Here is a 25,018-nt window from a genome sequence, read left to right on the forward strand (position 1 = left end):
TGAGTGCTTAGCACTATGAGATCATCTACATCTCATGCAGCGCCTGCACTGATGCTTCTGCGGTTGATCAGAGACAGCCTTTCAGATTGTGATAAATCCACCCAATGTCTGCGCTCTTCAAAGAGGGAGCCTAAGCCTATATAATGGAATAGTGTCTCTATAAATATCTAGATTGTAAGTTCCCAAGGGAATAGGGCCCTCAATTCCCCCTGTATTTTGTATGTAAAATTTTGTCTTTTATCATATTGTTTCTCCATTGTACTGTTATCCTTGTACCCAGCGCTGCGGAATCTGTTGGCGCTTTATAAAGAATAATAATAATAAAATGTGGGTGATTAGTTTCTGCATACAGCAGTCTGGCTAGAAGTTAACAAATAATATATATATATATATAACTGATGAAGAAAATGCACTCACTGGATTTATAAATTCACCAAACTTTACTACGTGAGGTTTCAAGGTTTTTACCCCTTCCTCAGAAAACCTTGAAACATCACGTAGTAAAGTTTGGCGAATTTATAATTCCAGTGAGTGCATGTTCTTTATTCAGTTATATTATTCCTGATGCACCCTGATATAAATATTGACTTTCTGGTTTGTGAGAGTGCTGTAATTTTCAATTATAATATATATAAATATATATATATAAATATATGTATATATATATATATATATATATATATATATATATATATCCAAAAGAGTGATGATCCGATACAATCAATAACATTTAATATTGTTCCAAAAATCACAAATTAAAAACATCATATTAAAAAACAAATGTCAGTTTCCCTAGGTTTGCCAACCTTCCTGTGCAAAATACGCTGTATATATAAAATCAAATAAGCAGAAAGTAGGAAATATCATCCAATGCCAAATTCCTACTATCAACGTGCTATATATTACTGACAAGATAAGAGTTGCAGCTTAAGATCAAATGGCAGATAGCAAAATATCAAAACATCAAACAACTTAAAATCAGACAGCATATAATCATCTGCTCTTAAAGGGACATTAAACACTAAATACATGCTAGATATAATTATGCATTCAAAGAAAAGATTAGTCCATGACTAACATGTAGATGTATTTTTTAAAGTTTCATTAGTTGTTTAAAAAGTGACAAAATAAATGTAAAGTTTTAGCGTCTATAAAACACTGGGAACTGCCATGTTGTAACTTGTGTTACCTTATCTGCTGTGGCCAATTAGGTCATTAGAGTGTGCAGCCAATGGTTGTGCTGGATTTAACAGTGTTCTGCACTTCCATTTCTAACAGGAACTAAAAAGCTCACAATTTCAGAATGGAATTACAGGCAAAGAGGACAAAATAAATAATGAAAGTATATTGCAGAGTTGTTTAATTATATACAATTTATCATTTTATCTTACCATCTCAAAGTGTTTAATGCCCCTTTAAGTGGTAAAGCAGTATTGTCCAAATTTAACTTGGGTTTCCTAAATAGGGTGGAATATGAGATATGCACTGTGTTTGGTATTAATCAAAGTCAATTCAGATCACTGGATAATAAATGGCATCCAAAAGCCAAATTCTGTCTATCTTTCCCAGTCTTATTTGCGTCCTGAGGTGATTGTTTCTTTCAATATTATCCTGTATTTCCTGGGTCAGACCGATTCTGGAGCAGGAGGGAGGTGGAGTCTTGTGGCAGTGTTTCACTGAATGAATTTTACTTCCTGCTCTACGGCTTCCCCTGTGACGGTCCAGTCTGGGCCAAAAAGGTGTGAATTTCCAAATAGTGCTGTATCCTAGCAATGTGTTTCAGCTGTCTAAGCAGCCTTTGTCAAGCTGGATACTTAGGGTGGAGAGGGGTCTTTTTTTTTACCCTATTCTTAATTAGGTTCCTTAAAGGCATATTCCCTTTTTTGATGTTTTATGTGATGCAGTGTTTATTTCATAGGATCATTTTCAACACCAATTTGGAATCAGAGAATCTCTTGCATATTTCATTTAAATTGCTCATAAATTGAAAATATTTGCTATAAAAATCATTATTTAGGGAGAAAAATGTGAATAAGTACATAGTTAGATCAGGGTCATTTTCAACATGATTTTAAATATGAGAATGTCTGGCAAATATCTTTCATATATATATATAATTAAGAATATTTGTGAATAAAAATTATTATTTTGGGAGTAAAAATTATAAATAAATACATAGTTAAAAAAGTGATCTGGTCCTTTTTTTTTTTTGCACAATTTTACTGCAAAGACATCCTAAGAAATATGTTGTAGAAACACATAAGGATCACTCAATTGATATTAAAAATGTATATATTTGGGGGATATTGTCAATTGTCTTGTAAAAAACTGGTTAGGCATAATTCAAAGTTTAGGCCAATTGGGTGCAGGGTTTGGAGTTGAAAAATCCATCTGGCTTCTGCTGTTAGGAGGTCATTCGCATGATATCCTCCTCTTCTATTTTTCAAATTGCTGTTGTTACACTCTCCAGGCATTCCAACTCTCCCTGATTGTAATAGCGGCTCCCTGATGCCAGCAAATGGAATGCAATGTATATATATATATGATATATACACCTCAAATCATAAACCAAAAGCATCAGTGGGGCTCGTGTTTGACAGACTCTTGGTTTATGTTTGTTGTCCACAGAATCTGTGATGACCTTACTGAAGCATCCAAAGCTTTTATTTGTTCTAGAAGGTCATTTCTATCATTTCTGCTGTGTTTCTCTCTCTCAAATGTATATTTCTCTCCCTTGCTTCTACACCACCATCATGTCCAGCATGTCTCCTGATACTTAAATAGAAAAAAGAAAAAAAAATGTATAAAGGAAAATGTAAACAATGTGTTAAAAAAAAATTGTCAGAGAAGCCGTGGAAGGATGGCAACATGTATAGAGTTATTTCTAAAACAATTTATTTGGTGGTTTAACGGCATAGAAAATTGCAATCAAAGGCAAACCATGCATGTGTGCTTTGTGTAAATAGTCAGCATAGAGTTTTCTGAAAATTTCTTAGTACTAATGTCTAACAGATATAATTATCAATTTATCATTTTTGATAATATATTTAGCAAACCAGCAGGCAATTTTGACAAATATGTCCCTGAGCTCTAGTTCAAGTAAATTTAGGGGTTAAAAACCTGCAACATTCTTATTCCAATGTTTTGCAATTAATGTGCTTACTGTTATTAACAGTTTTACCTAAATGTAAAGTGCTCCTACTAAATGTTAAGGGCCAGATTACAAGTGGAGTGGTATTTTCCGCGACCACTCGCACACTAACTCCGCTAGAAGTAAGCTTTTTGTGCATGTTGGTTGAAAGTTAAAAGTTATCACTCACACGTGTGTGCGTGCGTTAACGTATTCCACCATATAAGTCAATGAAGGAAAAAAAGTGGAAAAACACCCTGCTCGCGCACTAACCTGATCGCATATTCTCATGTGCGCTAACCCAACATTAAAAGATAAATATTTCACATTCCAATGTTCTTCACACAGCAGAATATGTCCTATTTATTCATAAATACATATTTTAACATGTATCTTATGGTATTTTGGTTCTATGTATACTGTATATATATATATATATATATATATATATATATATATATATATGTGTGTCCATAAACAGCATGCACTCACTGCATTTAATGAAAAAGTGCTTTTATTGGCCTAAAAAGTCTTAACCCTTGAATGATCCAGGGAGCTATAACTTACCCATTGTTATATATCTAGTTTCCCATACACTGATAATGATAATGGATTATTAGATATTTGATATCATTTCCCAATATTCACTCTATAGCAGATTAACATAGGTGCCGAGTGATAACCCCGACCCCTGTGAGTAAACAAATCCAATTGGTGAACAAGTACTTGGACGTGTTATGTTTGGACACCTCCCGGATTTGCGAACATAGTGAGGCATGGGTTTGATGGCATGTAACTAGTAAAACTCTTTAGTTGAAGTTTATCATATTCATTATTCCACTAAACATATGTATTATTGATGTTTTTTTCATATACACGCCTCCTCTGACACACACAATTTTGATTGGATCATGCACAGGATGACGGTAGTGGGTAACACCCCTCACACTCGTGGCATGCTCAGTGCTGGCATCCGATATGAAAACTTGAAGTAAGTATATACTTTATATCAGAATATTATGTGGAACTGTGGGAATTGCTTACAACAATAAGGAACTAATGTAAAGTGCTATTATCATTATATGATCTGCTGGATATAATTGTCTTATAAAGCTGAGTGTAATATAGATGAGATGACATATTAGGATTGCAGAATGTTTGTGATAACTATAATCTGAGGCGGTATGTCACGCAAACAATTGTGTTGATATTTATTTACCTTTGTTTTTTTCCCCCACTTATACTGAAATAAAATGTATATGCCGGTTCAATTCACATATAATTATAACAATATTTGTTCACATGTGCACAAATACTGCTCAATTGTGTTGTGAGATATATGTTTATATTTAGTCAAATCTCTTTTTTTTTGTTTTGTTTTATTTAAAGTATTATGATTGGTTATTCACTAGTGGCTAGAGGCGGTTCTTCTCTGATAAGGGGGTGTCTTAGCATCTGTTAAATACACGGTTTGATTTACACATTTTTGCTTAGTCTGTGAGGGGTGAGATCTCCAAAATGTCACGTGTAATATTTGTGTGCCAATAAAAGCACTTTATCATTAATGGGCCAATAAAATAACTTTTTCATTAAATCCAGCGAGTGCATGCTGTTTATGGATTTATAACTTGCACGCTGGTGGCTGATTATAAGGTCAGAGTACGCCCTGTTGGGACTTATATATATATATATATATATATAAATACTTAGAACATATTCCCTTATGTTACAGAACATTGGAATGTGAAATATTTTCAGTTAATACATAGTTAACACCTTTTTATTAAATATGAATATTGCATGAATATGTTTTTTCATGTTTTCATCTTCTTGACTGCAAAGGGCTCCAATGCATATATATATATATATATATATATATATATATATATATATATATATACATACTGTATGTATTTATTTGTTTATATGTGTATATATGTCTGTAAATACATATATAAACATATAAATACATAAACACATGTATACACACACACACACATTTAGACATGTATGTATGCATGTCTGTATATATCTCTGTTAAAGCCCTTTTCTTGCCTTTTTTTCCCTAACACCTGAGACCTGATATCTTTGAGCCTTTATAACTTTTTTTTTGTGCATTATTTTTTAAAATAATTTTTATTAGACAGTACAGGCAGTCCTCGGGTTACAGACATCCGACTTAAGTACAACTCGTACTTACATACAGAGAAAATAGAGCTTTATCGACAATCCTTCTTTCCAGGATAATCCAAAATACTGAAAATCCAATTGTCACAAGGACAGAAAGTGATGTGAAATTTTCTGAACAGGGGCACAGATAGCAAAACAAACTTTATCCTATGCTATCCAAAACAAAAAAAAAATGTTTGGCTAGAGTTTCACCTAAAAAAAGTGCCTGTTCCAACTTACATACAAATTCAACTTAAGAACAAACCTAAAGTCCCTATCTTCTACGTAACCCGGGGACTGCCTGTATTATGATTGTAACTGTACTTTTACGTGTAATTTTGATGTGTTTGGTGCAACTTTTTATTAGATCATAACAATTAATCAAAGCTTTGAGGTTGCACTAACCTGACGTGTGTTACCATTAATTGCACTCAAGCAATTGCGTTTACTTTCAACTTGTACGCACGCTAACAGGCGCGATAAACACGATATCGCTTGCACACTATTGTTAACGTGCCACTCATAATCGGGCCCTAAATCAGAACACATATCAGGAGAAAATAAGTACTTGCTTACTCAATGATAAAGGTTTTATTTTGTAAGAGGAACACTGTGGGCTTTGTAACTTTGAAGTAGGAATCAAGCATTTAAAAACTGGTATATGAGTATAAAAAATATAGACACATACTGTTTTAAAATAAAAATATCCCTATCACTAAAAGTATAGAGTTACTGGTGTGGCCCATATTAATGTAACATATTTTTTTTTCCCCAATTTACTTCTATTATTAAAATGACTTCTCAGGAGAGCTATATGGAAGCAATTTTACAAAAAAATGTAAACATTTTGCAAATATTGCTTCCGTGTAATTGCTAAAAAGCCATTTAATCCTCAGATGTGTACACTAACTACCTGAGTATTCTCTTCAACAAAGTATTTTTATTTTTTTAATGCCCTTTCTGAATCATAAAAAAATGGATTTTGTGTCCCTTTAATATAAATTATTTTTGGATAGTAAAATTATCTATTTTAATTATGTGAATTACAAATTATAAAAAACAAAAACATGGTTTATAGTGCCGTAATAAATTAGGAAAACATTTTTATTGCAAAAAGTTCTAATGTTGACTAATCTTTACTTTAAAAAAAAAAAAAAAAAAGTATAATATATAATGCCCAGGATGTAAACATGATAGTTAAAGGGACACTGAACTCAAATTTTTTCTTTTGTGATTCAGATAGAGCATGCAATTTTAAGCAACTTTCTAATTTACTCCTATTAGCAAATGTTCTTCATTCTCTTGGAATCATTATTTGAAAAGCAAAAATGTAAGATTAGATGCCGGCCCATTTTGGTGAACAACCTGAGTTGTTCTTCCTGATTGGTGGATACATTCATCTACCAATAAACAAGTGCTGTCCAAGGTTCTAGACTTTCATTTTCAAATAAAGATAGCAAGAGAACGAAGAAAAATTGATAATAGGAGTAAATTAGAAAGTTGCTTAAAATTGCATGCTTTATCTGAATCACAAAATAAAAAATGTGGGTTCAGTGTCCCTTTAAGTACCTGAAGTCGAAGAGTTAGAGCTCGGCATATTTACCTTTCTATGGAAGATATATATTTTTTATTACTATCTTCTTTAGAATAGCTTTTTGCAACATTTTTTGGATCTACGTTAGAGTGCCTAGATTTATTTTAAAAAGTGTATAATTTCCATGATTTTTAAACTGGATTAAGGGAAACTGATCTGTACTCATACATTTCACAACTGCTAAAATATATTTAAATGCTGTGTTTTAACTATGGATGAGCAAATGAAAAGAATATAGAGTTTAAAAATGAAAAAACATTTTTTTCAGTTTTCTTTATAATCCTTTCTACAAAACTGGTGTAACTAAATAAAAATATGTAAACATAGATTTTGTCCTAATTTTTGTCCAATTCAATTTTTCATTTTCAAAACTTTGCTCCCCAAAATTCCTCATTATCAAGATCAAGATATCAACAATCCAGAAATTTCAGATCATATTGAAACAGATCATCTAGAAGACCCTTCCAGAGTAAGTTTTCTCACCTCTTCTTTCACAAATTTTTCCCATCAAAGAATCGGGGGAAGACTAGCTCTTTTTATTTCAGAGTGGCAAAAAATTACAGCAGATCCTTGGGTTTTACAAGTGGTTTCTGGCCTTTCTCTAGACTTTATTCACCTTCCTTTCCAGGAATTCTTTCCCATACCAATAACGTTTTCAAAAGAAGACCAAAATCTTCTAGATATAGAAATCTCGGATCTAGTTTCAAAACAAGCCATATAAATTGTTTACTCCAAAGAAAATTCTTTCATAAGCAACATGTTTCTAGTGAAAAAGAAAGAAGGTTCTTTCTGTCCAGTAATAAATCTAATATATCTGAATCATTTTCTAGTTTACAATCATTTCAAGATGGAAGGCATTCATTTTTTAAGGGATTGCCGTTACAACAAAGATTGGTTGGTCAGATTAGATTTGAAAGATGCTTATCTTGCAGTCCCTATTAATTTAGATTTTCAGAAATATTTAATATTTTTCTGGAAAAACAACTTTGGCAGTTCACTTGCCTTCCTTTTGGTCTTTCATCTGCTCCTTGGGCATTTACGAAGATTCTCAGGCCTGTTGTTTCTTGGCTTCGCAAAAGAGGAATTTGTCTTATTATTTATCTGGACGATATTCTAATTATTCATCAATCTCCATCAATTCTCAAGGAACATTTGAATATTTTTATTCATCTCCTTCAATCTCTAGGTTTCATTATAAATTTCAAGAAGTCTTCTTTTACTCCATCTCAGATTCTGACTTTCTTGGGTTCCAACATAGATACCTTGACAACAACTCTCAGTTTACCTCTAGACAAGATAAAAAGAATAAAGAGATTTCATATATTCTATCCAAAGACAGTTTCCCTATTCGTCTTTTAGCTTGAATTATAGGTCTCCTGTCTTCATCTATCCAAGCTATTTTTCCTGCGCCTCTTCATTACAGGGCTCTTCAGAGATTTAAGATTCATTATCTTCAGAAAGGTTTCTCTTACCAACACATGATTTCCCTGTCGGAAGAAGCAACAGAAGAACTGAATTGGTGGCTTCTCAACATAGAAGCCTGGAATGGCAAAGCAATTTTCAGCAATACTCCGGATTTAATAATAGAATCCGGCGCAAGCAATTCTGGTTGGGGTGCAAGATGTGGTTCTTCTATCACTGGTGGGAAATGGTCTCAGGCAGAGAAATCTCTTCATATCAACTGTTTAGAACTTCTTGCCGGAGTGTTTGCAGTGAAAAGTTTTGTCAAAAGCAATCATCCTATCTCTATTTTACTTCGTATGGACAACATTTCAGCAGTCCGTTATATCAATCATCTTGGAGGAACGACTTCAAAATCTTTATCAGATTTAACAAGTATTTTCATGCATTATTGTCTTGCTCAAAATATCTTGGTTCAAGCAGAATATATTCCTGGTCTCAACAACCAATTTGCAGATTGGGGTTCGAAATATCTTACGGATTACAGCGATTGGAAATTGAATCTTGTAATTTTTCAGAAGACTGCACAACTAAGAGGTCCTTTTGTAGTAGATATTTTTGCATCTTGTCTGAAACATCAGGTCTTCCCTTATTTCAGTTGGAGACCAGATCCGGAGGCTCTAGCCATGGATGCTTTTCTTTAAACATGTTAAAGGAGCTTATGCTTTTACTCCTTTTCCGATGATTCTCAGGACTCTCCTTTTTGTCAAGAGACATTTGATCTCCCTTCTAATAATTACCCCATTTTGACCAACTCTGTCTGGTACCCTCTTCTTCTGGAGATGTCTTACCTTCCTCCAATCTTGCTTCCAGTTCAACCGAATCTTCTTACAGATCCCAACTGAGAATTTCACAATCTCATTCTTCAAGGCAAATTAGAACTCGTTGCCTGGATGGTTTCAGGGGTTCCTAGTCAGGCGTCGGTCTTTAGGAAGAGGCTAATCTCCTCCTTCAAGACTCCTGGGCTCCTGGAACCAAGAAATGTTACTTATCCTCCTGGGTTAAATTGTTTAGCTGGTGTAATCTTAGGAACTTGGATCTCATTTCAGCTTCTTTGAGTGAAGTTATTAATTATCTTTCTTCACTTTATCAAGCTGGTTTGGCATATAGATCTATTAATGTAGCTAGATCAGCTATATCCGAGGGTCATGAACTTTTAAATAATAATCCAATAGGTCAGAATCCGGTCATTTGTAGACTCATGAAATGCATTCGTTTAAAACGTCCTCCTTCTTCTAGGTATTAATCTTTTTGGGATGTTGATTTGTTTTTTTCCCTTTTAAAAAATTGGCCAGATAATCATTTTCTTTCTTTAAAACAACTTGCCATAAAACTAATTACTTTATTATGTCTTTTGTCTTTCAAAAGGGTTTCTGATGTTAAAGCCATAAGATGTTTTCCCCTCAAGGGGTTGTATTTTCTGTTTCTCGTAGAACCAAGACTCTTTCTACTTCTATTTTTTATCCTTATTTCCCTGAATTTCCTAAGTTATGTGTAGCTCTTTGTTTAAAAGAATATGAAAAAAGAACCCTTCCCTTTAGGCTTTCTTCTTCCAATCAATTACTTATTTCTTACGCTGTTCCTCATTTACCAGTTTCCTCTCCTACTATTAGTAGATGGGTTAAATGGGTCATGGTTCAAGCTGGTGTGGATAAAGATTTTTCTCCTCATTCCATTAGAGGAGCTTCTGCTTCAAAGGCATTTTGTAAATCTGTTTCGCTCCAAGTCATTTTAAATGCTGCAAATTGGTCATCTGATAAAATTTTTAGACAATTTTATTTTAAACCAATTCATTCTACTCCACATCAGCTGGTTTCATGATTTAGTTTAATTGTATTTATTTCATGTTATTTTTGCTTTAAACTAGCAAAATAGGAGTCTCTGTCCTTGTAATAAAATTCAAATTATCCTAGCTTTGTGAAGGAATAATCTAGATTTTATTAAAGATACAGAGACGAGTATTTTCCCTCCTCTTGTTTGTTGTTCCCTCCCTTATTTTGAAATATTATATATTTTACTATATTTTCATTATCTTTTATTTATTCTAGTGCCAAATCCTTCAAATCCAGGATTCTGAAGTTGAATATAATTCCTGTCATGGATTTTATCCTATCCTGCAAGTAGATTCATCCGATTCTTCAAGCAACTTTACTGGTTCCAGAGAGAAGATTCTTCTCTTCAATCAACTTGTTTCCCGATCCTGTTGGAGGATTCTTTCCAGTTTTATGATTCTGGGACTTGTGTTTCTTTATTCTCAGATGTTTGTTTATTCATTTGCATCAAAGTTCAAAGAGGAAGATTGGCACACTGTCAGACTGTTTATGGTCATTTGGACTGTTCTCATTGGTTTATTTTATAACTGACCATTCAAACTATTTTCTCATTGGTTTATGTTTTTCTTTATCTGTAATTTTTTTTTCTTTACATTATATGTATTCGTTAAAGTGCTGTATGAGCAGTAAAGGAAAAGGTTATGCAAAATACTCGTCTCTGTCTCTTTAATAAAATCTAGATTATTCCTTCACAAAGCTAGGATAATCTGAATTTTAAACAACTTTCCAATTTTATTCCAAAATCAAATGTGCTTTGTTCTTTTGGTATCCTTTGTTGAAAAACATAACTATCTAGGTTAAGGAGCAACAATGCACTACTCTGAGCTATCTGGTGATCGTGGGTGAACATATATGCCTCATGTCACTCAATGTATTCAACTAGTTTTCAGTAATGTGTTGCTGCTCCTTCAACAAAGGATACCAAGAGAATCAAATACATTTGATTAAAGAAGTAAATTTGAAAGTTGTTTAAAATCAAATGCTCTATCTAAATCATACAGCTGGGGTTTTGGGTCCCTTTAAGGCAGAGCTTTCCAAACTTTTCATGTTGGTGACACACTTTTTAGACCTACATCATTTCGCAACACGGTAATTAATTCAGTTGTACTGGCATAAAGGAGGTTAAACTAACTTGTTTTAAAGTATACGGACACATACATAAATTATATAATAATATGTATTTTATGTATTTACAAGTAACAGTATGTATGTGCAAGAATTAAAAAAAAAGGTTTAATAACACCAATAGCTACTTACTATTTTAATGGGATTTATGAGGTTGATGGGATGAACACAATTTCTGAATATTTAGTGGAATATTAGTTAAAGATACTCACATTTCATCATCAAGCATTTTTAAGCTTCCACTTCCTATCCATATATCAATAGCAGGAGCCGCAATGCACTACTGGGAGCTAGCTGCAAAAAAAAAAACCTTTGACTTCAGCTAAGCGTTTAAGCTGCCGCCCTCAGAGCTCCGTGAGCCCTACTGACTACTGCCCTTGCTGCAAACACACTGCTGTCCCACTCACTGACTACACATGCAGTCACGAGCCGATTAAAGAGACTACACGTGCAGTCAGGAGCCAATGTGCCGCCAAAGCCGCCAATGGGAATAGTTTAAGTTCCCACTGAGCTGCGCCAATTGGTTAAGATGATCTGTGACCCACTAGGTATCAATCATGTGTCAACCATGGGATATGCATAGCAGGCAGGCGGAAAGTCAGAAACCAAAAAAAAATTTTTTAACAAAATTAAATTTAAAAAAAATTGTGCTGAAGCAGGGACACACCTACACACTGCTGCCGACACACTAGAGTGTCCCGACACACAGTTTGGAAAGCACTGCTTTAAGGGCTTTAAAAAAAAAGGAGTTAAAAATGACACATGGCAGAGGCTTCACTAGTCTGTTGTGCACCAAAACCTTATAGACATGTTTTTCTGTCTTTTAAAGGGTTTTGAACAGAAGCACCATCTGTTAGTGGGTATGTTTGTTTGCTTGGGTATTAATTGTGCTAATTTTTATTACTGTAAAAGTGCTTATTAATGTTTTTTCCCTTTAGCCGATTCAGCAGGAAGTGTCTCTGTTTAGTAATGTTGCTTCCAAACATTATCCATTTCAGTGGCAGATATTTTTCAGAATGGTTTATTCATCCACAAAATCAATGTTGCATTTACAAACTTTTAGGGCATTTGGAAATAAGTCAAAAAGTGTTGCCCAAGGTTTATCAAGTCCTGTTAGCTGTTGAACTCAGTAAGTAAGGTAATATGTTTTTAATGGGATAGTATAGTAATTTTAAACAACTTTCCAATTAACTTTTTTTCATCACATTTGCTTTGTTCTCTTGGTATTCTTTGTTGAAGACTAAACCTAGGAAGGCTCATAGGCTGCTTTCTAAGCCTCTGAAGTTCACCTCTTATATCAGTACAATTTATTAGCTTTGCATGGCTGGACAGTGCTAGTTCATATGTGTGCCATATAGATAGTATTGTGCTCACACTTGGAGCTATGCATGCATAAATCAGCGCTGACTGGCTGAAATACAAGTTTGTAAAAAGCATTGAGATAAGGGGGCTTCGATACAAGATAATTACAGAAATAAAAAGTGTATTAATATAACAGTGTTGGTTATCAAAAGCTAGGGAATGGATAAAAAAGGGATTATCTTTTTAAACAAAGTAGGCTGTCCCTTTAAGTATTGGGAATTTTGATTGTGATAAGAAAAAAAAACCAGAACTGCACATATAAAGTACAGAGCCATTTTCACTGAAAGTATTGTATAATAAAATGTAAAGGCAATTGCTGATAAACAATGAAAATAGTTATAGCTATAGCATAAATATAGAAAATGATTCATAACAGCTGCTAACAGTCAATTATCAAATACATGATAGATCAATATGACTTAATGCACCTTTAACTTGTCCTTTTACTCCTTTCCCCTAACATCACCAGTATCTAGCGCACATTGTATGAGGCTATAGGTACAGCAGTAAGTTGACCTATTTATAACAATAAATAATGCACATGCTAAAGTTTTTACATGATTTGCTGCTCTGTGTACACCATATTCATGCTGTTCCAGATGGTGAGAATGAGGAGAATTATTTTAACAATTTAAAAGTTTCACCATTTTCTAATGTCTAACAACATTTTAATAATAAAAAAGTTAGCTAATATTAAACCAGTTTATTACTTTCCTCTCTCTTTAGCCACCTGTGCTCTGAGCAGATGTCATTTGCAGCTCTAACCAATCAGTCTCCTGTTGCAGTTTACCATTTCTAACTTAAGATTGTTCTATCAGTTTGCTATAGCATGATCAGCTTGCATTACTTTACTTTATCCTGCCACCCACACATAATCTTGTTCTATCAGCCCTATCTCTCTCTCAAAATTGGTTAAAGTCGTTGATATATTTAATATCAGAGATTGATGATCCAAAGGCAAGTAAACCGCAATTATTGCTTATTTCTCTCTCCATGTAATCAATATACTAAAATATGATTGTGCCAGACAATTATAGTCTAAAAGAAGTTAAACTTATAAATAAATAATCCACCTTCTCTTCTCAACCACCACATTAATGAAGACATGCCGTTAAACTCATTTACAGTATGATAAAAAATGTACATAGTTGCCTAGTACATTTTACCAGCGGAAATGAATACATGACAAAATATATTTTAGTTTTACAAAGTTGAAACGTGTTTCTGCTCTTAATTAGCTACAACTGTGACATACATTATGATTTGATGGCTTACTGCATTTTTACACTCAAATTACAAAATTTAAAGGTAGCTATGTACTGTGTGTATATATATATATATATATATATATATATATATATTTATTTATTTATAATAAAGAAAGACAGTATGTCCTAGCCGTCACATACATATACCTATCCTAGATAGTAAATATATCCTGCAATACAGTTGCGTGAGCAAGGTGCGATAGTCCCAAGGTGACAGGTGCCCCTATTCCAGAGATAACCACAAAATATAGCATATATCAGATGAAATTAATTTATTGATGTGTGCAATTGCTCAGATATAAGTGCAAAAGTAAGTGACTAATCATCATCAATTAATCAACCTATACAATTAATAACTAACAACCAATGAACTAACAACCAATGGCCATTGGATCCTGACTAGTAATACTTCTGGGTACCACCTCCTGAGGGATATACCCTTGCCCAAGGGACCCTAACTCCTGGGGTATGTGTCAGGATAATGTTTCTTACCAATCTTCACAGCGGGTAATTCCCGCTGCAATCCCACTTGCTCCGTATGTCCCGTGGTGTGTTAGTGAAGTTGCTCCTCTGTTATACCTGAGAAAGTCGCATAGAATGTGCCCAGCGGCAAAACGCGTGTTGCGTACTTGAATTGTTGTACACTGATCCGGTTAGGCCAACCGAGCTGTTTCTGCCTTCCTTTGGCGATATGGAGGACCTGTAATACTGCTACACATGAGTACACGACTGGAGGACATCAGGGCTAGTCAGGTATAACAGAGGAGCAACTTCACTAACACACTACGGGACATGCGGAGCAAGTGGGATTGCAGCGGGAATATATTATATTATATATTATATATATTTCTATATACCAATACCCCTGTCTAGCTCCTAAATATTCTTTCTGGCTCCTAAACTTTAAACAGATTTGCCTACCACATACATACATACATACATACATACACACACACACACACAAACATACATACATCTGAACAATATATGCAAATTATATCTTAAAGAAACAGTAAAATAGCTTCCATGGTTTAAATAAGGGGGTCAGCAAACTTTTTGTACATATTTTATACTTATTTGGGCCAAGAGGCATCATCGAGCATATTAAGTAGGGGTATTTTTATAAGAACAGAGAAAACAAATTTCCACATGTGAGCCATTTACTTTGGTTGCAGCCTAATTTTCATTCTGTATTTTTGTGAAGAATGTCTGTTGTAGTGAGATTCCATTTTTGATTTCGAAAATATTCCGACCTTTGCTTTCCTTTGAGTTGGGAATATTATATCACTGTATATTGTAGTGCAAATCGAGCAGCAGTGCAGTCTGTGAGTAGCTACATTGAGTACCGTGACACTCTCAGCTCTGCCATTGCAGTGTAAAAGCAGTGCAAGTCCCAATAAAAAATGTATTGACACTGAAATTTGAATTTCAACTAATTTTCATGCATCAAAAGATATTCTGCTTTTGACTTGTTGAAAAGTAAAACTATACAGGCTCATATGAGTGCAGGAGCGGGCACATTTCTTAGCACTGTGTTCTAATTGTTCTTCTTAACAATGTTGTATATTGTTGCAAACACTGCAGCCAACTACAACTTCAGACCGACCAGTGCAAGCCCCCGAGATCCTATAACTGTAGTCTAGGTTTACATTTCAATAAAGGATACAAGGAATGAATTTACCAAAATAAGTCAATCTTTAAAATCAGGCAATCTATTTGAGTCATTAAACATTTACTTTACTGTCCATTTAGAACAAATAACATTTCTAACTGGATTATTTAAATCAGTATTATGCGCTCACAGGGATCAGTGATTTAAACGTATTGTGTTGACCAAGCGTATTGGAGGCAGTAAGTTATGAGTGCAATTAAAACCCACGCATAATCACTAGCTATGGTCATGAGATTGCTGTTCTCGAACCTTTTACAATTCACTACAGTAATGCATTTGTAGTTTTGCTTTGTTAGTACAGTACACATACGCTCTGTTTGGCACAATTTGGGATTGCTTCAAAGCTTTTTTGTTAGGGGTTGGGTTTTCACTATTTAAAGTCTCTGTTTCCCTATGAGTGTATATAATGAAAATGTGAGGTATGCAGTTGCATGGTACTAAAACAATGTATTTCAAAAAAACTGCTAAATAAAGTCACCAAGGTTTTTGCTAATTTATGTCACATATGCAACTTGACTATAACACAAGAGTCAGCTATGGTGATAGAATATGTAAAGGTGTGTAGCTAAAGGGAATAGATTAACAGCCAGCAGAATATTGAAGAACTAAGAGACTTAAAGGGACAGTTTACCAACAAAAATGTCCCCTTTAATTTGTTCACAGTGATCCATTTTATCTGCTGGAGAGCATTAAACTGTTTACAAGTAGCTGATTTAGTCTGTGGTACCCTTGCCTATACTGAAGTTTCTGAACCTTCACCCAGACTATTGACAGGTTATGTAAACACAGCCAGCATAAGAAATTACACTCCCGGCGGGGTGCAGAAGAGATAACTAATACAATTATAATTTTCCTTTGTTCTCTTTAAGTATTGGGCTTTGGTTTACAAATATATATAATATAAGGAAGCAAGTGTGTGTACACAAAGTGATAACATAATGAGATTTAATTTTACGTGCAAGCTAAACCAATTTAAATAGGCTGTGGTTGTAAAGAACAAAACCAGCAATTTCATATACACAAACCTGAAAACTGGTGTAACAAGTCATTGGAAATACATTAAGGAAAAACTATTTGAAAGAGACAGTAAAATCAAAAAATAAAATGTTCATAATTCAGATAGAGCATGACATTTTAAACTACTTTCAGTGTACTTTTATTATCTAATTTGCTCCATTCTCTTGGTATCCTTTGTTAAATAGCATAACTCAGTAGGCTCAAGAGCAGCAATGCACTATGGGAGCTAGCTGCTGCTTGGTGGCTGCACATAAATATACACCTCTTGTCATTGTCACTCACCCAGTGTGTTCAGCTTGTTTCCAGTAGTGCATGGTTGCGCTATTGCAAAAGATACCAAGAGAATTAAACAAATTTGATAAAAGAAGTAAATTGGAAAGTTGTTTAAAATTGAATGTTCTATCTTATTATTATGATTATGAATATTATTATAATTATTTATAAAGCCCCAACATTAAGCACTGTAACATTAAGCACATAAAATTGTGGAGTACAATAATCAGAGAGCATTTACATAAATCATAAGGGTTGAGGGCCCTGCCCTTGAGTTACTGTAAACTGTTTTTACATAAAATGAGCTTATATGCTAAAGGAAGTACATGGGGAATTTGAGGAAGGGGGAAGCATACGTAGTAGAGACACGTTAAAGTAAGTTTTAAGCATTGGTGAACAGATATGTTTTTAAAGAACACATGGAGGCCTATCTATCAAAGGTCTTGCGGACCTGATCCGACAGTGCGTATCAGGTCCGCAAGACCTCGCTGAATGTGGAGAGCAATACACTCTCTGTATTCAGCATTGCACCAGCAGCCCTGCAGACTCGCGGCCAATGGGCTGCCAGCAGGGGGTGCTCAGAGCAGGTGGACAGGTTATGGAGCAGCGGTCTTTAGACCGCTGCTTCATAACTGCTGTTTCTGGCGAGTCTAAAGACTCGCCAGAAACACGGGCCCACAAGCTCCATACAGAGCTTGATAAATGGGCCTCATGGAGTTTTTGAGACTAAAAGAAAGTCAGACTGGCAAGGAGTTTCATATGATAGGTGCAGTTCTAGAAAAGTCTTGCAGACAAGACTGAGGATATAATGAGAGATGAGAAGAGAAGTACGTTATGGGCCGGGTGGAGGAGGCGAGTTGGGGAGTATTTGCAGACAATGGCAAAAATATAGGAGGGTGCAGTGTTTGTGAGGGTTTTTTATGTTAGGGTCAACATTTTGAATTTTATTCTTGAGGCTAAGAGGAGCCAATGTAGATGTTGGCAAAGAGGTGCAGCAGATGTGGAGCAATGCTTACATGAAACTCAAATTTTTTTCTCTCATGATTCAGATAGAAAATACAATTTTCAACAACTTTCTAATTTTCTTCCATTATCTAATTTGTTTCATTCACTTGGTATCATTTGTTGAAGAAGCAGCAATGCACTAATGGTTTCTAACTGAACTCATGGGTGAGCCAATCACAATCGATATATATATGTATATATATATATATATATATATATATATATATATATATATATATATATATATATATATATATATATTCAGCCACCAATCAACAGCTAGAACCTAGGTTATCTGCTGCTCCTGAGCTTGCCTAGATAAACCTTTCAGCAAAGGATAACAAAAGAAGGAAGAAAATAATAGGAGTAAATTGGAAAGTTGTTTAAAATTGTATTTGAATCATGAAAGACATTTTTTGGGTTTCATGTCCCTTTAAGGAAAATGAGTCTGGCAGAGGCCTGGGGACAGGTAGTAGCTTTTAAGACCAGAGAAAACAGAATTGCAATAGTTAAGGTGGGAAATGATAAGCGGGTGGATACGAATCTTTGCTGTGTCTTGGGTGAGGAAGTGATTAATGTTATAGATATTTTTAAAGGTGGAAGAGGCAGGAGATAGCAAATGACTTAATGTGGGGAGCAAAAGAAAAGTTCTGATTCAAGCATGAGCACAAGGCAGGAAGCCTGAGGGGTAGAGGTGATAATAGAGTTGTCCACAGTAAATGAGATTTGGTGAATAAGGAGATTGGTAGAGGGAGGAAATAAGAGTTCAGTTTTAGAGAGCTTTACCAGGATGTGATATTAGCTAGGCAGCTGATGGCAAGAGTCAGCAGGAAAGAGGAAATGTCTGGAGCAGAAAGGTAAAATGATACTGAAACCCACAGGACTTGATTAAATAGCCTAGTGTATATATATTTTATAATAATAGATTTATAATCCTAATCGGTATTGTCTGTTCCTCCGCCCACCCTTCATTTCCTCTTTTGGTTGTGCTGTTATGTATAGAGGAGTCACATCCACTCTCTACATAGGCTTTCTGAGAGCTTTAAAGGGGCTGGACTTCAAGATTGTCATATGACACACATGCTGATTGGACATTCACTGAAATTGTCATTTAAAAAAAAAAAAAAAAAGAGTTCATCCAAGTGGGCCGGCATAACAGGCCGGCATAACATTCCAATAGAAGCATTACAATATGCACTAATGTAACCGTTTCACAGATGGATTAAAAACAAAAAAGGTACACATATACTTTTTAAATGAAGATTAAATATATGGCATTTGATTAGTTAAGGTTTAACATCAATTTAAGGGATGATAGAAATGTACCACATTTAATGGAGAAGTTAATCATGTGTGTGTAAAAGTAGGGGTAAGCGAAGGTAGCAATTGTGAGAGAATAGGATCAAGGGAATAGGTAGTAAGATGGGAAGATGAAAGGAGAGCAGAAAGCTCCTTTTCTGTAACAGGAGTGAATGTGCTGAGTTTGTGGGTAAGCAGAGTTTGAAAGATTGCAGTGATTTGTGAGAATTTGATATTGCTGTTGCGGTAGGCAGTTATTTTATGTCAGATAGAGTCACTTTTAGTTTTGAAATGTATTAAAAACGAATGTGCTGTGAGAGAAGTGCTAATGGGAGGAGATGGAGTGCATTAAAAGTGGAGAGATGCTTAAGATTGTAGGGCATAGATGAAATTATAGTTGCAAAGTAGTTTTGCTTGGCAAGGTTTATGGCAGAGGAGTAGGAGCACAGCATATATTTGTAATGCAAGTTCTGCAGTGCGGGTGCATTTTTGCCAGTAGCGTGACAGATGTGCATGCCATAGTTGGAAGTGCTTCTGTTGGGTGCAAGCTATGAAGGAGGGGCTATTTTGTCAAGGGCAGAGATCAGAATGGAATACAGAGAGATGGATTCCTCAGGACATGAATGGGAGGAGATTGCATGGAGAAGGGAGTTTAGAGTGGGAGAGAGTAGAGTGAGAGTTCTGTGTTTATGGTGTGTAAATTTCTATGTGGTCTGTTTGGGTTAGGTGGTGGGTGTGCAGTCTGAATCATAATTGAAAAAATTGAGTTTCATGTCCCTTTAAAAAGAGGAGTGTTTATATAGAAAAATAGGTAAAATAAAAAAGTAAAATGAAATCTCTAAGAGCCATGTTTCCTGGGGTCTGTTACACCATTATTGAAAGTTAACCAAGGTGAGAACTATAATATACAATCTTTATAAAACACAATCAGGACTGTACATTGGTGAAGTCCAAGAGTGTGTACAGTAAGATATGTGAACAGCTGTTCTTTTCTTTTAGGAAAATATATAAAAGGTTGGATGGGGCGCATATCCAGGTGTTTGTAGAGAAGATTTCATTCACCATTTTTCTTGGATCTATTTCTAATTCACTGGCTAACACAGTACTTTTTCTGGGATCTTGTTGAACAAGATGAAGAACCCTGTAAGTTACTGAGCTGTACCTAAAATGTAAATATGTGTTATAACAAGCATTAAAAAAAAGAGAAAACCAAGCCCTCACTACAATATAAATGAATTATATCTGAAAATAATATGTTTTAGATTTTTTTAATTCTTGATTTATTTTACTTTGTACATATCTTTTTGCATGTATTGGCTACAATATAAAGGCTTTAAATCAATATCACTGTCTTGCAGTAGAATGTCTAATGAGAAGATTACAAGCATAGTCTTACAAATAACAACAATAATAATAATAATAATAATCATCATCATCATAAAACATGTAAGTAAAGACTTAATGATCCTAATATGTATAACTTAGAGAGGAGAGGGTGATACGACCTTTCTTATGAGGTGATTTAATAAAGCTGAAGCTAAAATACTTTTTCTGAAAAATAGCAACAGCAAAACAAGGGTTCACAATCACTGATGAAGTGACAGTAGGTTGAGGAGTAATTTGCACTTCTTCATATACAGATTAACTTTCTTTCAATAGAGGTGGTAGAGACAAACATTATACATGTATAAGAATATTTGGGAAATGTATAATTAAAGTGATGGTAAACCCAAGCATATTATAAACGCTAGGATTTACCAACACTAAAAATGAATATGAGTTTCTCATCATTTTGTAAAATATACCGTTACACTCACCCTAGCTGTTAGGAAAGCATATCGCTAACAGAGCACCTCCGGCCGCCCACTGCACAGCGTTCTTCTTAAAGGGACACTCAATCAAAATTAAACTTTCATTACTCAGATAGAGCATGTCATTTTAAACAACTTTCCAATTTACTTCCATTAACTAAATGTGCACAGTCTTTTTATATTTAAACTTTTCGAGTCACCAGCTCCCACTGAGCATGTGCAAGAATAAGCGTGTATACATTTGTGAATGGCTGAAGGCTGTCACATGTTACGTGTATGCATTTGTGATTGACTGATGGCTGTCACATGGTACAGGGGGAGTGGAAAAAGACATAACTTTTAAAATTGTCAGAAAAAAAATATTCTACTCATTTGAAGTTCAGACTAAGTGCTATTGCATTTTCTTGTTATCTTGCATTTGTTGATTATGCAAATCTACTGTGTTGATTGGTCCTTTAAATGAGGTTACATTTAGACCTCTAGCCACGCTAGGATGTCAGCTGACACACACGGCTATTGGTCTAGAGATGGAAAAGCCAACTCATCGAAGAAAGCGCTGTGCCGTTGGCGTCCGGAGGCGCTCTGTTAGCGATATGCTTTCTTAACAGTTAGTGTGAGTGTATTTTACAAAACAATGAGAGAAACTCAAATTTATTTTTTGTGATGTTAAATCCTAGCATTTGTTCTACGCTTGGGTTTACCATGACTTTAAGCTCACTCTTCAGAAGGAAATATGAGCAGACTTGGTAGGCCTGCTGGTTCTTATCTGCCTTTAACATCTATGCTTCTACATTTTATAGCTCATGGCAAATTAACTCATTCTAAAGTAAGATTATTTAAAAAGTATAGGAAAGTCAAAATTAAACTCACACAATTCTGATAGAGGATGTAATTTTATGATCCTTTGTTGAAAATAATATGTACATATCCTAAACTACAGGGAGCTAGCAGGTGTTTGGTGGCTACACACATTTGTCTTTTGTCATTGGCTCAACATACGTGTTCAGCTAGTTCCCAACAGTGCATTTTCGCTGTGGGGCTGACTTAACTATGCGTTTAATCCCTATGGAGGGGTTAAACCCAAGGTTACATAGAAGCAATAGTGCAATAATACAATGCATATATACATTCTAGAGCATTTTCATTTTTGCTATTTTATATCTATTTAAGGCTAGGAGTTATGGATTTTGGTTAGGAAAAGAGATAACTCCTTGTATGACAGAATGAGCTGCAATACTGCTTTATACTATGTTGTAGTTCTCTCTGGCATTAATTAAGAAGACTTCACCACTCCAAGGAAGCAATAGTCGTAAGTAGTACATCTACACAGCAATGTTGCTATAGCAATATCATGGCCATTATGACACTGCAACTAATACTTTAGAAGCCTCAATACTGTTGTGTGGGTGACAATCCAATGGACAACCATATGTGTGAAGGTGTGTTAAAAGTATGTAATATATGCAGTAGATGGTTAAACCGGTTTGTTAACTGGTTATTGCTGAAAGTGAACCTGTTTATGCAATTAAGTCAGTCTCGTGCTTTGCTGATTTTTCTAAAATTTTAAAATGGTTCAGTCTTGAAGCTATACAATTTGAAGACATTGGAGATCAACATTTCTAGACAGAGAATTAGAGAATTTCTGAAATGTGCACTTACCAACCTCCACAACACTAGAACAGTTGGGGTCACTGAAGCCAACTGGACACTCACAAGAAAATGCTTCATCAGATAAATCCGATAAACAAATTCCACCATTCTCACATGGGTTTGGGTCACACACATCACCTAGAAATGGAAAAGAATGTTTTAATACACATTTTTGATATTTTAATTAATTTTATAAGAATCTAGACTTAAATTCCCCTAGCAAAACATTATACCAATTTCAAAAGGGGGTAAAGAAAAACTTCATTTAAATAAAACAAAAAATTAAATATACACAAAAGTAAAAATATTACAACATGCATTTACTAAGGTCATGTAAAGTGAGTATAAAATTTAATCTTTGAGTAGTGTCTATGATAAGCAACAGGGACACAAATTCAACCATGTCTCTAGCATAGTCAAACCTATAATATTTTCCTAGTAAAATGGCAGTTTTGCTTTATTTTTTATTCGGGATTTGTGCCCATTCAGCCAAAAAAAGCATTTATGAGGTCAGACACTGGTGTTTAATAAGAAGGATTGGCTCTATAATTCATCTCAATGGTGTTCAATGAGGTTGGGCTCTGCTCATTTTGATGTGAGGCTTGTGTACAGCTGCTCAGCCATGGAAACCATGGAGACTTGTGCTGATGTTGCTTCCAGAGGAAGTTTGGAACTCTGTAGTGAGTTATGCAACAGATACTATGTGCTTCAGCACTTTGAGGCTCCACTCTGTGTTTGTTTGGTCTACAATTTAATGTCTGGGCTGTTTTTCCTAGAGCCTTCTATTTCACAATAATAGCATTAATAGTTGAGTGGGGCAGATCTAGTAGAGAAGCAATTTCACAAACTGACTTGTGGCAAAGGTGGCAAAGTTCCATGTTACCAGTGCCAAGTCACTGAGCTCTTCAGTATGATCCATTGTACTGCAAATATTTGTCTATGGAAATGTCATGGCTATGCGCCACATTGTATGCACTTATTGGCAATGGATGTGGCTAAACCCACCTGTACTTCCTAATTAGTGGGGGTGTTCAAATACTTTGGCCAAATAGTGTGTGTATATATACATTTGAATATTTGAAATTACCTTAGTTTTAAAGTAGTGTGGTAAATAGGGTTAAGCTAGGCTTAGGGTTTAGTTTCAGTTAGTGTTAAAGGGATAGAAAGGTCAAAATTTAAATGTGCTAGGGTGCATTTACATTTTAAATAAAAACATTTTTGTAATACACTTCCATAAACAAGGTTCTTAATAAAGGTTATTAATGGTTTTCAATGGCATACACACATATGCTGTGATTGTCCAATGCACCAACATTCAGACACTGCACCTTCTCAGAGTCAGCAGTGTCTAGTATGACACAATTCAGTATTTACAGATGCAATACACACTGCAACCATCTCTCTGAGTAGGCATGGTGTTTAAATCCTGACCTTCTAGTCACATGTAGCATATTACTAGAAGCATTTTTGCTAATATAAGCATATCAATATTGACCTTTCAATCCTTTAACCTCTTGGATTGCAGAGAGGACTGAAGTTGGGTTATGTACTATACTATCGCATTAGTGACATTACTAACAATTTGATCAAAAAGCTTGGTATATCACAAAGTAAAAACTGTTGCCATTAAGTCATCACCTTCAGAGCTTTAAGGGACAGTAAACACCAGCATTTTTGCTGTTTAAAAATGTAGATAATCCCTTTATTACCCATTCTCCAGTTTTGCATAAGCAACACAGTTATAATAATATACTTTTTACCTCTGTGATTACCTTGTATCTATGCCTCGGCAAACTACCCCCTTATTTCAGTTCTTTTGACAGACTTGCATTTTTAGCCAATTAGTGCTGACTCCTAGGAGCTTCATGTGCCTGAGCTCAATGTTATCTATGTGAAACACATGAACTAACGCCCTCTAGTGGTGAAAAACTGTCAAAATGCTTTCAGATTAGAGGCGGCCTTCAAGGTCTAAGAAATAAGTATATGAACCTCCTGGGTTTAGCTTTCAACTAAGAATACCAAGAGAACAAAGCAAAATTGGTAATAAAAGTAAATTGGAAAGTTGTTTAAAATTACATGCCCTATTTAAATCATGATTTATTTATTTTTTACTTGACTGTCCCTTTAATAAATTCTGGAACCAGTAAGCCATAGATCTTAGAATTTTATTTTACTTACTCTGAACTATTTTGACTATTCTACACTACTTAAAAGGTGTGTTTGGTTCCTTCCTATTTTTGGTGGCATTTTTTGTGGGCCTCAATCCTCTAAGAGCATATGTAAAATAACAACATGTAAAACGTAAGGCAGACATTAGTTATATAGATACTGCCTTTTAAGGATAGTATTC

At 34.8% G+C, this 25,018-nt stretch overlaps 1 protein-coding gene across 1 annotated transcript in view; it reads right to left on the reverse strand.

The window, feature by feature from the left end:
• EDIL3 (EGF like repeats and discoidin domains 3) overlaps nucleotides 1-25,018 on the reverse strand; it is a 1,373,680-nt gene that overhangs the window by 1,023,646 nt on the left and 325,016 nt on the right. The window contains exon 2 of the mRNA XM_053701474.1: nucleotides 22,678-22,806. Within this exon, the coding sequence (XP_053557449.1) occupies nucleotides 22,678-22,806 (129 nt within the window). The remainder of the gene's footprint in view (nucleotides 1-22,677; nucleotides 22,807-25,018) is intronic.

This window comes from Bombina bombina, chromosome 2, assembly GCF_027579735.1.
Source record: "Bombina bombina isolate aBomBom1 chromosome 2, aBomBom1.pri, whole genome shotgun sequence".
NCBI lineage: Eukaryota > Metazoa > Chordata > Amphibia > Anura > Bombinatoridae > Bombina > Bombina bombina.